The sequence below is a fragment of the Bufo bufo genome, chromosome 6, assembly GCF_905171765.1.
Source record: "Bufo bufo chromosome 6, aBufBuf1.1, whole genome shotgun sequence".
In the NCBI taxonomy this organism is placed as follows: domain Eukaryota; kingdom Metazoa; phylum Chordata; class Amphibia; order Anura; family Bufonidae; genus Bufo; species Bufo bufo.
In genome coordinates, this window is record NC_053394.1 from 302,241,828 (window position 1) to 302,254,802 (window position 12,975).

Consider the following 12,975-nt stretch of genomic DNA (forward strand, 5'->3'; position numbering starts at 1 on the left):
ACAGGCACGTGGAGGCCACACACACTACTGAGCCTCATTTTGATTTGTTTTAAGGACATTACATCAAAGTTGGATCAGCCTGTAGTGTGTTTTTCCACTTTAATTTTGAGGGTGACTCCAAATCCAGACCTCCATGGGTTGAAAAATTTGATTTCCATTTTTTAATTTTTGTGTGATTTTGTTGTCAGCACATTCAACTATGTAAAGAACAAAGTATTTCAGAAGAATATTTAATTAACTCAGATCTAGGATGTGTTATTTTTGTGTTCCCTTTATTTTTTTGAGCAGTGTAGTTTTCTGGAAAAGTGTCTATATAAAGGAAGAAGCATCTGATTGGATATACAGGAGACAGTTTTGCTTACATTATGAACTGTGACTAGTGGAAAGTTCTGCAGTCCTATTATTAAATATAGTATTCATTCATACAGTGTGGCAATCCCATAGCTAAAAGTCAAACTTCGGCCCCTATGCTGGTGCTAGCTAACAACTCAACAACCTTAATCAATGGACAAGAGAGCTGGCATTTGTATTACTTCCCCAATACCATACCTACCCTGTAGAACAAAAGGTCTACTTAATATCTAGGCTGTTTCCCCCTACCTGCTACCTGCTAATGTTGCAAAGTTTTGGAACAGGAGGAGGAATGAACCAGTTTACTAACTGTGCCAATGTAAACTGGAATCCCCTCAGTAACGCATACATTTGTTCAGAATTCAATGTAATATACTTACTTATATAGCAGCCTGCCCCGAATGAGACGCAAGTTCTCAAACACTTGAAGACTATTCAGCTCATCAGACCACATGTCAATGTATATATAGCCTGCATCATAAAAGACAGCATGAAGGAACAACTTCACGGATATAGATTTCCAGCTTATCACACATAATAGAAATAATAATAATTGGCGCACAGGAGGGCACAATGTTGGAGAAGAGGTGCCGTATTCTGGCTTCTTATAAATTGCCATTTGTAGTAAATCGTAAAACCATGTGCACAAGTCCTAAAGAAGAACTATTACTAAGGGAACCCGGATAAAAATGTTGCTAAATTTAATTAGATTTTTTTTTTTCTGGTCTGCGATATTCTGTACAGTTAATGCAATTCCAGTCATTGAAATCTCTTGCCTCCTAGAAGTCCCATAAAAACCAAATTCAAATCAGGTACCTATAATTTCCTCAAGGGTCCTGAAGACTTCCAAGTCCTCCACAGTCAGCTGAGTGGTGTTATCTGAAGTCCTGTAACATCAATGTAATCTGTTAATTGAAATGGACATTCTTTGGCAGGAGTGCAATTCTGCTCTATACAATATTCTAGATGGGATTCTCCACTCTATCCAAAGCAGGACTGGAACTGTTCGTAAACTACCCCAGCCCCCACTTACCTCCCATGTCCATGTCATCCTGCCCTAGTAACTGACTTATGTTTGTTTGACTGCCACTGAACCAATCATCGGTAAATGAGCAATTGGATGGCCTAGGACTCGGCAACCCCTTTGGTCCAGCTGTGTGCTCCTAAAGCCCCTGAACATAAAAAATGGACGAATCACCTGTCTGTGATCCCACCACTGCTCCACGTCACAGCAGTGATGTACCGTTAAAGTCTCTGTGGATGCTGGAGCCTGAGATTGCCAGCAGCAGTCACGGAACCCAACCACTTCCTAGTCCTAAGCGAACCAGAAGATTCCGGAAATAGAACAGCAGGAGGACCGCGGAAGGTGTGTCTTCCTTTTTATATGTTCACGGGCACAGGTCTGGACCAAAGGGGTTGTCAGGTCCAAGGCCAGACAACCCATTTAAGCCTTCTATATGTACAACCCCATATACTGTATAACCCATATCTATAGCTACCTGTGCCATTAAACTAGATAGGATACATTTCAAATTAAAAAAGATTGAGATTTAATGCATATTATGGATAGGCCTATTGAGTGACTTCCAGGTCACTGTATCATGATAAAGACCCACACTCCAATAGAACATATGGTAAAATTTGGATTATGATTGCGGACTAGTTTATATTGAGCTACATTGGAGTTTGACTGTTATTATTTTTCCAAAATCAACCACTAGGTTTTCAAGACCCAGATGTAATTGTTTAGCCACTATGGATGCACCATATCAGTGGATAAGCTGAAGAGTAGCTAAGGGCTGATTCAAATCTGTTGTGGGAGTCCATCAGAGAATCCATCAAATATAGCAGATGAAATTCCAGACTTTCTGACGGAAACTCAGTGGACTTTATTACAAGTCAGTAGGCTCTGTCCCATGCCATTCTTTTCCATTATGCCGGATCCAGCACTTTATTTTCATTATTCTGCACCTGGTTTTATAACCCAAATGTGAGACATTTAGAGACTGCCTACAAAGTATAGGACAACATAATAAGTACTTGGGATCCCTCATCAAAAGTACTGTTACAAACCTCTGGAAGGATTCAGGAAGGAATACCAGGTTCCCAACAATTTTTTTGCATCCTCGAAAATTCTGGATATTGGCAGAATTAATAAATGGAGTCGTCTTCAGGAAGTCCATTCCAAGACCATAGCAAACTGAAGGAGAACAAAGATCCAGATAAAACCATGCACTTCTAAATGGGATTTCTTATTATAGCTTTGTTATACTAGAGACTAGTGGCTGTACTAGGCACCTGTCACTTCTGCAGGACTTGCTTATATAATATATTATATATCTGTACAGATATTGGTGCTGATGATAAGACTATTGGTTCCATGTCTTAAGTCACCACAGCATTTATGTAACTGGATGGATCAATAAAATTCTAATAACATTTGCAAAGACAGGTGCACTCTGCAGTCGTACTAAACCCTCATACTGATGTTAAAATTGAGAGATTAGCCAACCTATCCTACTGTGTAGGACATGTCTGAGCCCAAGCACCGCGCCAAGGTTTCTCAAGTAGCTCGAGACCTAACACTCACCTACCTGTGCCATATGGACAATACCAGGAGCCAGTGGGCAAATTACAGGAGCGTAATTGCTATCTTGTGTAGGATGTCTATTGTGGTACTTGTGGTTCGTTGCAGGCATCCTCCAATGTATGCATTTTTGCTGGGGATCGCCATTAGCACCGGGCTACAAGTGCAGGATTTGCTCCCCTGTATATACAGTACAGACCAAAAGTGTGGACACACCTTCTCATTCAAAGAGTTTTCTTTATTTTCATGACTATGAAGGCATCAAAACTATGAATTAACACATGTGGAATTATATACATAACAAACAAGTGTGAAACAACTGAAAATATGTCATATTCTAGGTTCTTCAAAGTAGCCACCTTTTGCTTTGATTACTGCTTTGCACACTCTTGGCATTCTCTTGATGAGCTTCAAGAGGTAATCCCCTGAAATGGTCTTCCAACAGTCTTGAAGGAGTTCCCAGAGATGCTTAGCACTTGTTGGCCCTTTTGCCTTCACTCTGCCGTCCAGCTCACCCCAAACCATCTCGATTGGGTTCAGGTCCGGTGACTGTGGAGGCCAGGTCATCTGGCGCAGCACCCCATCACTCTCCTTCATGGTCAAATAGCCCTTACTTTCAAAGTTTTCCCAATTTTTCGGCTGACTGACTGACCTTCATTTCTTAAAGTAATGATGGCCACTCGTTTTTCTTTACTTAGAATTTGTATTATGGCAAGAAAAAAGCAGCTAACAGTCTATTCAGTAGGACTATCAGCTATGTATCCACCTGACTTCTCCTCAACGCAACTGATGGTCCTAACCCCATTAATAAGGCAAGAAATCCCACTTATTAAACCTGACAGGGCACACCTGTGAAGTGAAAACCATTTCAGGGGACTACCTCTCGAAGCTCATCAAGAGAATGGCAAGAGTGTGCAAAGCAGTAATCAAAGCAAAAGGTGGCTCCTTTGAAGAACCTAGAATATGACATATTTTCAGTTGTTTCACACTTGTTTGTTATGTATATGATTCCACATGTGTTAATTCATAGTTTTGATGCCTTCAGTGTGAATCTACAATTTTCATAGTCATGAAAATAAAGAAAACTCTTTGAATGAGAAGGTGTGTCCAAACTTTTGGTCTGTACTGTATGTGCATAACTGCATATGGGTTTGAGCACTTCCTGCCTGTTTAACACCACAACATTTTTTCAGCTGGTTTATCAATAAAATTCTGCTTTGCGTTACAACTATTATCTGAGTGCCATGGTGATTTAAGACATTGTATGTGTGAGACCTTCCTATCATTGAGTACCTGAATGACATTGGAAGTGCCAACCATTTTCTTCTTTTTATTGTTTCTATGTGGACTATGGGGGAGATTTATCAAACTGGTGTAAAGCAGAACTGGCTTAGTTGCCCATAGCAACCATTCAGATTCCACCTTTCATTTTTCACAGCTCCTTTGGAAAATGAAAGGTGGAATCTGATTGGTTGCTCTGGGCAACTAAGCCAGTTCTACCTTACACCAGTTTGATAAATCTCCCCCTAAATGTCTATAAAGAGCATGTACACTTTACATTATTAGGAATAGTCTTGGCTCAGTAAGGTTCTATTCACATCTGTGTTGTGGCTTACACTCATAACAGTAGCCAAAATGCTCTGCCAGACCGGTCTTAAGACAGATCTAAATGGCATTTGACGAACCACATGAGGTCCATTGGTTTTCTATCTAGCTTTATTTTGTCTTGAGGGCTAAAATTAAAGTAAAGGTTGGAAGTAAGGTGGGAAAGAAGAGTCAGTATAGCATTATGAAGGCGTTGCCATGTGCACAGATCCTGTTCAGCTGCACATGGAGTTTGTATTTCTTACGTGTTCATGCAGAAAACTCTACTACCCTTGGTTCCTGAAATTAAGGCTTCATGCACATGACTGTATGGGTCCCCCATACAATGTGCATGCCTCCATTTTTTCTACCTCCTGTAAAAATGTCTTATTCGTGTGCGTAAAATGGAGAAAAATAGGACATCTTCTATCTTTTTTCTGCAGGTTGCAAATGGATGTACAGTTACAACTTGAAAATATGGTAGTGTCCAGATTCACCCAGTAACATGCACATTGGGCACTGCCAAACAGGCATGCTACGTCTGTACATGCAACGCCCATAAACGTATGTACGGTCGTGTCATACAGCATTCTAAGCCGCTTAGACAATGGCTTCATTGGCTGTAGAAATGTAAACTCTTCCCTCAATGTTGCCGTAGGTGTCCACATACTCCAGCCCTGGCCTTCACACTATATCATGAACAGGTGTAACAAGAAGCACTAAGACAGCAATATGCATGAAGACATCGTCTTGAGTTTTGATATGGCTAAGAAAACATCCGTCAATTACCTTTGGTGCACTTGTCACATTTTTCACACTTCTGCATATCTCCTGCTAGGACCTCTTGAGTTTCATGTGGGCAAAGCAGAGTGCAGGAACCAACGTCAGTGGCTAAGTAGTTGTCTACGTGACAAAAATGAAGTCATATGTTATGTTGTTGCATCCAATCATTTGTATTCCAGCATTTCAGTTTCTATAGATATTGAAATCGATTTCACAAAATGTTGAGGTGTTTCTGCAGTCACGTATTGTAACACAATTTCCAAACGGGAATAATGAACTGTATAGTCGGGGTGCTGCTGATAATAACAAGAATCAGTAAAGCCATCTTACAAGGACATTTGACGAGACAGGTTGCTCCAAAAGTGTATCTTCCGTTGACATTAATTACGGTCTGAAAGGTCAGAGGGTTGTATATGGTGAGAGGAGGGCAGTGCATCTCACAAATGCCGCTGTTGTTGAAATTAAGACATGCCTGGAGGAAAAAATATATATATTTAGGTCGTATGGTAGTAAAAAAAAAATGGTGTAAAGTAGAACTGGCTTAGTTGCCCATAGCAACCAATCAGATTCCACCTTTCATTTGTCAAAGGAGCTGTCCAAAATCAAAGGGCATCTGTCAGCAGCTTTGTACCTACAAACTGACTGACTTGTTGGATGTGCACTTGGCAGCTGAAGGCATCTGTGTTGGTCTCATGTTCATATGTGCCCGCATTGCTGAGAAAAATTAAGTTTCTATATATGCAAATGAGCCTCTAGGAGCAACGGGGGCGTTGCCATTACACCTAGAGGATCTGTTCCCTCTGCAACTGTGGAGCCCTCTGCACTTTGATTGACCTTAGCAGTCAGGACCAAAGAGATGACGTTTTCCCTGCCTGGCCCTGTCAATCAAAGTGGAGAGGGCGCGATAGTTGCAAAGAGAGCAGGAGGGAGTACATGGGGGGAAAATTAGTGAGAAGCCTTCTTTAAAGATCAGAGGAAACATGAATGCAGAATTCACTTCAAATCTTATTAGCCAAAACACATTGAGAAATGTATGGGACCCTTGGAAATAAATGGTCTTTGGCCTCTTAACTCCCCCGATATATTTTTTATCATTTAAAATCAGTTCTGGGCCCCTTCCCTATAATGATATGGGGTGCGGTTTTAAGGTGGAGGGCTGTGGGCCTCCCCAGTGCTCTGGGCCCTGCTACATTACCTAAATAATCATTCCACCCCTACTATTGGCTCTTTACTCAACAGTTGTGGAATAGCCCCATGCAACAAATCATGGCTAATATTATACATAATCCATTCGATTTTGGATCAGCTTTATGCTATTATATTTTTGGAAACATTTTAATGTTAGCACAAAAAGAAAAATATCCAAAAATAATGAAGGTAAATACAGACACGCAACAATTGCGCTGTGCTCTCACCAGACAGTCGGTGTTCTTAGGTCCAGTACATCCGGCCGCGCACTGTTCATGACAACAGTCACTGGAATGTTTCCCTTTACATCTCTGGCAGCCGCTCTGGCAGATAATGCTGGTCACTGGCATAAAAAACAGAGAGGAGGTCACAATCCAAGGCCGCCGCAGCAATTTTATATCACAATTATAAAATAGTTTGATCTTTCGTTTCAGGATATACAACCATTCTCTTTAAACTTTGGGTAAAGAAAAGCCTTCATAGTGGATTTTAATATTACAAAATCTCTTTTGACCTCAGAACGGCCACCACTGCTGGATTGCAGGGCAGTCGTAACCAGTGATGGCCAGTTCGCAGTGTTCGCCGACGAACGCATGCGATCTGCCATCTTCACTCCCAAGTCCGGCGATGCAGAGGTAAGTCCTTACCTGTGCCTGCATCGCGAGCCGCTCTGAAACACATGCGGTCACCGGGAGCAGACAGTTCCGAGTATCGGAATCGAGCAGTGTACAATGTGATGGAGAAATTAATCCAGCCAGCAAAGAAGGCAATATGGATAACAATACATTAGTAAGTGCCTTAACTTTCTCTACATAATAAATGCTATTTGTTGAAATCAGACAACCCCTTTAAGTTTTCCTAAAAGGTGCAGGAATCTTCATGTTGCTATACTGATACTGATGTCAATGATGCCAATGTCTAAATATGGGTCCAAGGTCCCCCCTCCCAGGGGTAGACTGTCCTACAGGGAAATGTCTCGGTGGGCCAATGCCCAGGGGGCCACCCCAAGCCCCCCATATGCTAGGAGCCTACTTCTGTAGTCCCTGCCTACTTTTATTATCCCACCTTCTTTCAGTTTGGACTCGCCTACAACAAAGGGCTACTTTCAGTTTTTTTCCAGGGCCAAACAGAATAACAGAATAAAGAGGTCTTAAAAGGAAGAAAATGCTCAAAACCCCATATGCCGTCACGCATTTCTAACCGGGGGAGCAAATCCTGCACATGTGATCCGTTGCTAACAGCAATTCCCAGCAAAAATGCATACAATGGAGGATGCCCGCAGCGGACCACATGAACCATAAAGACATCCTCCAAATGTGCGGATGTGATTGGCTATATAAAAAAAGAAAGTCTCATTTTTAATATCAGTGTGAGGGTTTAGCCATATATTGTCAATTGCATTTGCCATTGTAGTGCACAATTTTCTGTTAATTTCTGTTTTATATAGCCAATCACATCCGCACATTTGGCTATCCTGTGTAGGATGTCTTTGTGGTACATGTGGTCCGCTGAGGGCATCCTCCATTGTATGCATTTCTGCTGGGGATTGCTGTTAGCAACGGATCACATGTACAGGATTTGCTCCCCCGGCTAGAAATGTGCAACAGCATATAGTGTTTTGAGCTTCTGCCTTTTAAGACCACTTTATTCTGTTATTCTGTTTGTACATGCACGCCTGGAGGTGTGGCAACTCCAGTTTTGAATGTACCTTGATTTTGATCTATGGGTAACATTCAGGTGCACATGTGCGGCCTGCGTCACATGAGTTAGTGATAGGTGGGACTCACAGCCTCCTCCCTCCTCCCATTCTATGTGTGATTTCACGCTGGAGGTAACTGGGAGCTGTTCGCTGTGTGTCGGACTTTAATCCCCTATCTGTAATTGCCCATACGGCACAGGTAGGTTAGCGTTAGGTCCCGTGCCATTATGAGAGACCTTGACGGGTTGCGTGGGCTCCGGTATGTTCTTGATATAAGAATATATTGGCGAAAGTCTCATTTTAATATCAGAGTGAGAGTTTAGCCATATATTGTCAATTGCATTTACCATTGTAGTGCACCATTTTCTGTAAATTTCAGTTTTTCCAGGACCACTTTAAATTCCCAGTCCGCATCTGCCCCCTCCTGTTCCATGTGCGTGTATGTCCTGGCAACCTACACATCTTTTTTAAAGTTATCAATGAGAGATACAACCTTCTTGCTTTCTCTCTTGCTCTGAACCAAAAAAATTTCGACACTAAGAAAGGGTACCTGAATTTGCAATTTCAGTAGATGTTTCAATTTCTTTACTCTGTTTGATCATAGTAATACAAATCATACTAGGTACTCACAAATCTGACAGTTCTCCTCGCCCTCTCCCCAGCATGATCCCGCTGTTCCTGAGGACAAGGATCCGCAGCTGCTTGAGCAAGGAGGACCTTACAAGAGAAGAAAGAAAGGAGAGTCACCTACTAACTTCTCTCTTCTTGCTGAATAAGAACACTAAAGGGCCTCTGCTATTACCACTTCTGGATGTATGGCTGAAATACCTGCATAGGTAACAGAGTGGTCTTATGGATGTGCTGCACTATTGTCTATCCCAACAATAGTCCATCAATCAAGACATGTCTAGTGGCCCACAAACTTTTACCCCAAACCACTTTTATGAGAACCGTCTCAGGTGACACAAGTGTTTAGTGATCTGGACATTAGTGATTGTCCACAATAAGCAGCCTCAGCAATAGAACTAGTTCCCGTTAGGCCTCATGCACACGACAGTATTTTTTCACGGTCCACAAAACGGGGTTCCGTTGTTCCGTGATCCGTTTCCGTTTTTTTGTCCGTGTGTCTTCCTTGATTTTTGGAGGATCACCAGACATGAAAAGTGAAAAAAAAATCTAAGTCAAGTTTGCCTTGAAAATGATAGGAAAAAAACGGATACGGATCACGGACGCGGATGACAATCTTGTGTGCCTCCGTGTTTTTTCACGGACCCTTTGACTTAAATGGGTCCGTGAACCGTTGTCCGTGAAAAAAATAGGACAGGTCCTATTTTTTTCACGGACTGGAAACACTGATCACGGACGCGGATGACAAACGGTGCATTTTCCGAGTTTTCAACGGACCCATTGAAAGTCAATGGGTCCGCAGAAAATCACGGAAAACGGAACAACGGACACGCAACCCAACAACGGTCGTGTGCCTGAGGCCTAACCATGAGACCCAGCTGCAAATCACTGTTTATATATTGATTGACCCCCTGAAAATGGGTGTCCCCACTCTGAGCAGATATCTGTCACCTTTAAACCTATATGCCAAACGAGTTTGCTTACATAGACGGCTTCCACTCTGTAGAACCACGTCTTTATGGAAACGGTCGCTTTGAATCATGACGTCCTCCCATTTGATGCTTTCATGAAAGCAAAGTTGGGTATTATTCTGTATGATCACCCCCCCTTTTAGGATATCTGTAGAGAGAAGCAAGGGAATAAGTAAAAAAAAAAAAAAAGCATTAGAAAATGCTACATATGAGTAAACCTTACAGATATGATAAATTAAAGCCTCCAGTTTGGTGTATCTTAAAGGGTGCACCTGCTTTTGACAATATCTAACCAATGTTAAAGGGAGTCTTTCACGCAGATTCACCCTATTAACCTAATAACAGTGTTATGTCCACTGCATCCCCCCTATTAAAACTGTGCTTACCGTTAGTTCCCTGCTAGCATCGTTGTGCAGAAAAACACTTTTAATCCGTATGCAAATGAGGCTGTGAAGGTGCCCAGGGGCGGCGTTACAACGGCCGGTGCCCAGGCCCCTGGGTCATTTTCATACAAAGCCACTCCCCCTCCGCCGCGTCTGCCCGCCCTTAGTCTCTGCTCTAACCTCCCTCCTCCCGTCCGTAATCCCGCGCATGCGCCGATGAACGCGATAACGCATGGTAAACTGCGATGCCCCAGCCCGACTGTGCTCGTTCATCGGCGCATGCGCGGGATTACGGACGGGAGGAGGGAGGTTAGAGCAGAGACTAAGGGTGGGCAGACGCGGCGGAGGGGGAGTGGCTTCGTATGAAAATGACCCAGGGGCCTGGGCACCGGCCGTTGTAACGCCGCCCCTGGGCACCTTCACAGCCTCATTTGCATACGGATTAAAAGTGTTTTTCTGCACAACGATGCTAGCAAGGAACTAACGGTAAGCACAGTTTTAATAGGGGGATGCCGTGGACATAACACTGTTATTAGGTTAATAGGGTGAATCTGCGTGAAAGACTCCCTTTAAGCTGATCACAGCGTTTCCTAATGCTCGGACCCTTGATAATCAGATGTAATCTGTGAGGGAACATTTCCCTTGCAGCAGCAGCACCACCACACACAGGAAAAATGAAGCTTTACACAGTTTTCATTGAAATCAATGGACAGTACATGGAATGTATTAAGGCTACTTTCACACTAGCGTTCGGGGCTCCGCTTGTGAGTTCCGTTTGAAGGGGCTCACAAGCGGCCCCGAACGGATCCGTCCAGCCCTAATGCATTCTGAATGGATGCGGATCCGCTCAGAATGCATCAGTCTGGCTCCGTTTGTCCTCCGCTCCGCTCAGCAGGCGGACACCTGAACGCAGCTTGCAGCGTTCGGGTGTCCGCCTGGCCGTGCGGAGGCAAACGGATCCGTCCAGACGTACAATGTAAGTCAATGGGGACGGATCCGTTTGAAGTTGACACAGTATGGCTCAATTTTCAAACGGATCCGTCCCCCATTGACTTTCAATGTAATTTTTTTTTTTTTTGTTCATGGTAATGCAAACGGATCCGTTCTGAACGGATCTAAGCGTTTGCATTATAGGTGCGGATCCGTCTGGGCACATACCAGACGGATCTGTCACGGAACCATGAACCAGACGTACAACAAGAGATAAGTGAAAATAAGAAGGCTTTATTGAAAATAAAGCTGTAAAGCAAAAGTCCAAACGGATGGTGAAACCGAGCAGAGTCTTTGCGAAGCCAGAGGTCAGGAACCAGAAGGGTAGTCAGACGAAGCCAGGATCAGGAACCAGCAGGGTAGTCAGACGAAGCCAGGATCAGGAACCAGCAGGGTAGTCAGACGAAGCCAGGATCAGGAACCAGCAGGGTAGTCAGACGAAGCCAGGATCAGGAACCAGAAGCAGCAGCAGTCTTAGAAGCATGTGAACACAAGAGGACCAAGCAAGGAACTGAAGCCACAGACCTCCTATATATATGAGCTAGGCATCCAGCTCCTCCCAGGGGAAGGAGGAGCCGCAGGGTGGAAGGCTACAAGAAACCCAGAAAACCAAGATGGCCGCCAGCACATGTCAAACGAAGGAGAGCAGCAAGCAGGTAAGACCATGACAGTACCTCCCCCTCAAGGGCCCCTCCTCCGCGGAGCACAAAACGGTTTCTGAGGGAAGCGTGCGTGGAAGGCTCGGAGCAAGGCAGGAGCATGGACATCTGCGGAGGGAACCCAGGAACGCTCCTCTGGACCATAACCACGCCAATGGACCAAAAACTGCAACCGACCGCGGACCAGGCGTGAGTCCAGGATATTGCTCACCTCATATTCCTCACGATTGCCCACTTGGACCGGACGAGGCCGAGGAACCGAGGAAGTGAAACGATTACACACCAGTGGCTTCAACAGGGAGACATGAAACACGTTGGAGATCCGCATGCCAGGAGGAAGCGCAAGGGCATAGGCTACCGGGTTTACCCTGCGAAGCACTCGGAAGGGACCAACAAAGCGAGGCGCCAGCTTGGGAGTGGGCACTCGAAGGTTGAGGTTGCGGGTGGACAACCATACACGGTCTCCGACCTGGTAGGAAGGAGCAGGCGCTCGTCTGCGATCAGCCTGGAGTCTCTGGCGCTGCGCAGAGACCTCAAGGGACTTCTGGATCTGTACCCAAGAAGCACGTAGGACGGAAAGGTGATCCTCCACAGCCGGAATATCCTGGGGAGAGAATACCTCCGGTAACACGGCAGGTTGGAACCCATAATTGGCCATGAAGGGAGACGTCCCAGAGGAAGAGTTCACCGCCGTGTTCCTGGCAAACTCAGCCCAAGGCAGGAGGTCAACCCAATTGTCTTGGTGATCGGAGACATAGCAACGAAGGAATTGCTCCAAGGCCTGATTGGATCGTTCTGCGGCCCCATTGGACTGAGGGTGGTAGGCCGAGGAGAAGGAGAGATGAATCCCCAACTGGGAGCAAAAGGCGCGCCAGAACCTGGACACAAACTGACTCCCCCGATCCGACACAATCTCCTTAGGCAAACCGTGCAACCGGAAGACCTCCCTGGCAAAAATCGTGGCCAACTCTTGTGCAGAGGGTAACTTCTTGAGAGGAACACAGTGGCACATTTTGGAAAACCGATCCACAATCATGAGAATGACCGTATGGCCTCGGGATGCAGGGAGGTCCACAATGAAATCCATCCCCAGGTGTGACCATGGGCGCTCCCCGGTGGCTATGGGTTGCAGAAGGCCCAACGGAAGGTGCCG

General features: G+C 44.6%; 1 protein-coding gene across 1 annotated transcript in view; it reads right to left on the reverse strand.

Annotated features, from left to right (window-relative positions):
• Positions 1 to 12,975, reverse strand: part of ERBB2 (erb-b2 receptor tyrosine kinase 2) — a 103,061-nt gene that overhangs the window by 22,979 nt on the left and 67,107 nt on the right. Inside the window, exons 4-11 of the mRNA XM_040434745.1 lie at positions 9,804 to 9,938; positions 8,823 to 8,909; positions 6,721 to 6,836; positions 5,636 to 5,777; positions 5,312 to 5,425; positions 2,425 to 2,551; positions 1,168 to 1,238; positions 732 to 822 (exon numbers count right to left, since the gene is read on the reverse strand). Of these exons, the coding sequence (XP_040290679.1) occupies positions 732 to 822; positions 1,168 to 1,238; positions 2,425 to 2,551; positions 5,312 to 5,425; positions 5,636 to 5,777; positions 6,721 to 6,836; positions 8,823 to 8,909; positions 9,804 to 9,938 (883 nt within the window). The remainder of the gene's footprint in view (positions 1 to 731; positions 823 to 1,167; positions 1,239 to 2,424; positions 2,552 to 5,311; positions 5,426 to 5,635; positions 5,778 to 6,720; positions 6,837 to 8,822; positions 8,910 to 9,803; positions 9,939 to 12,975) is intronic.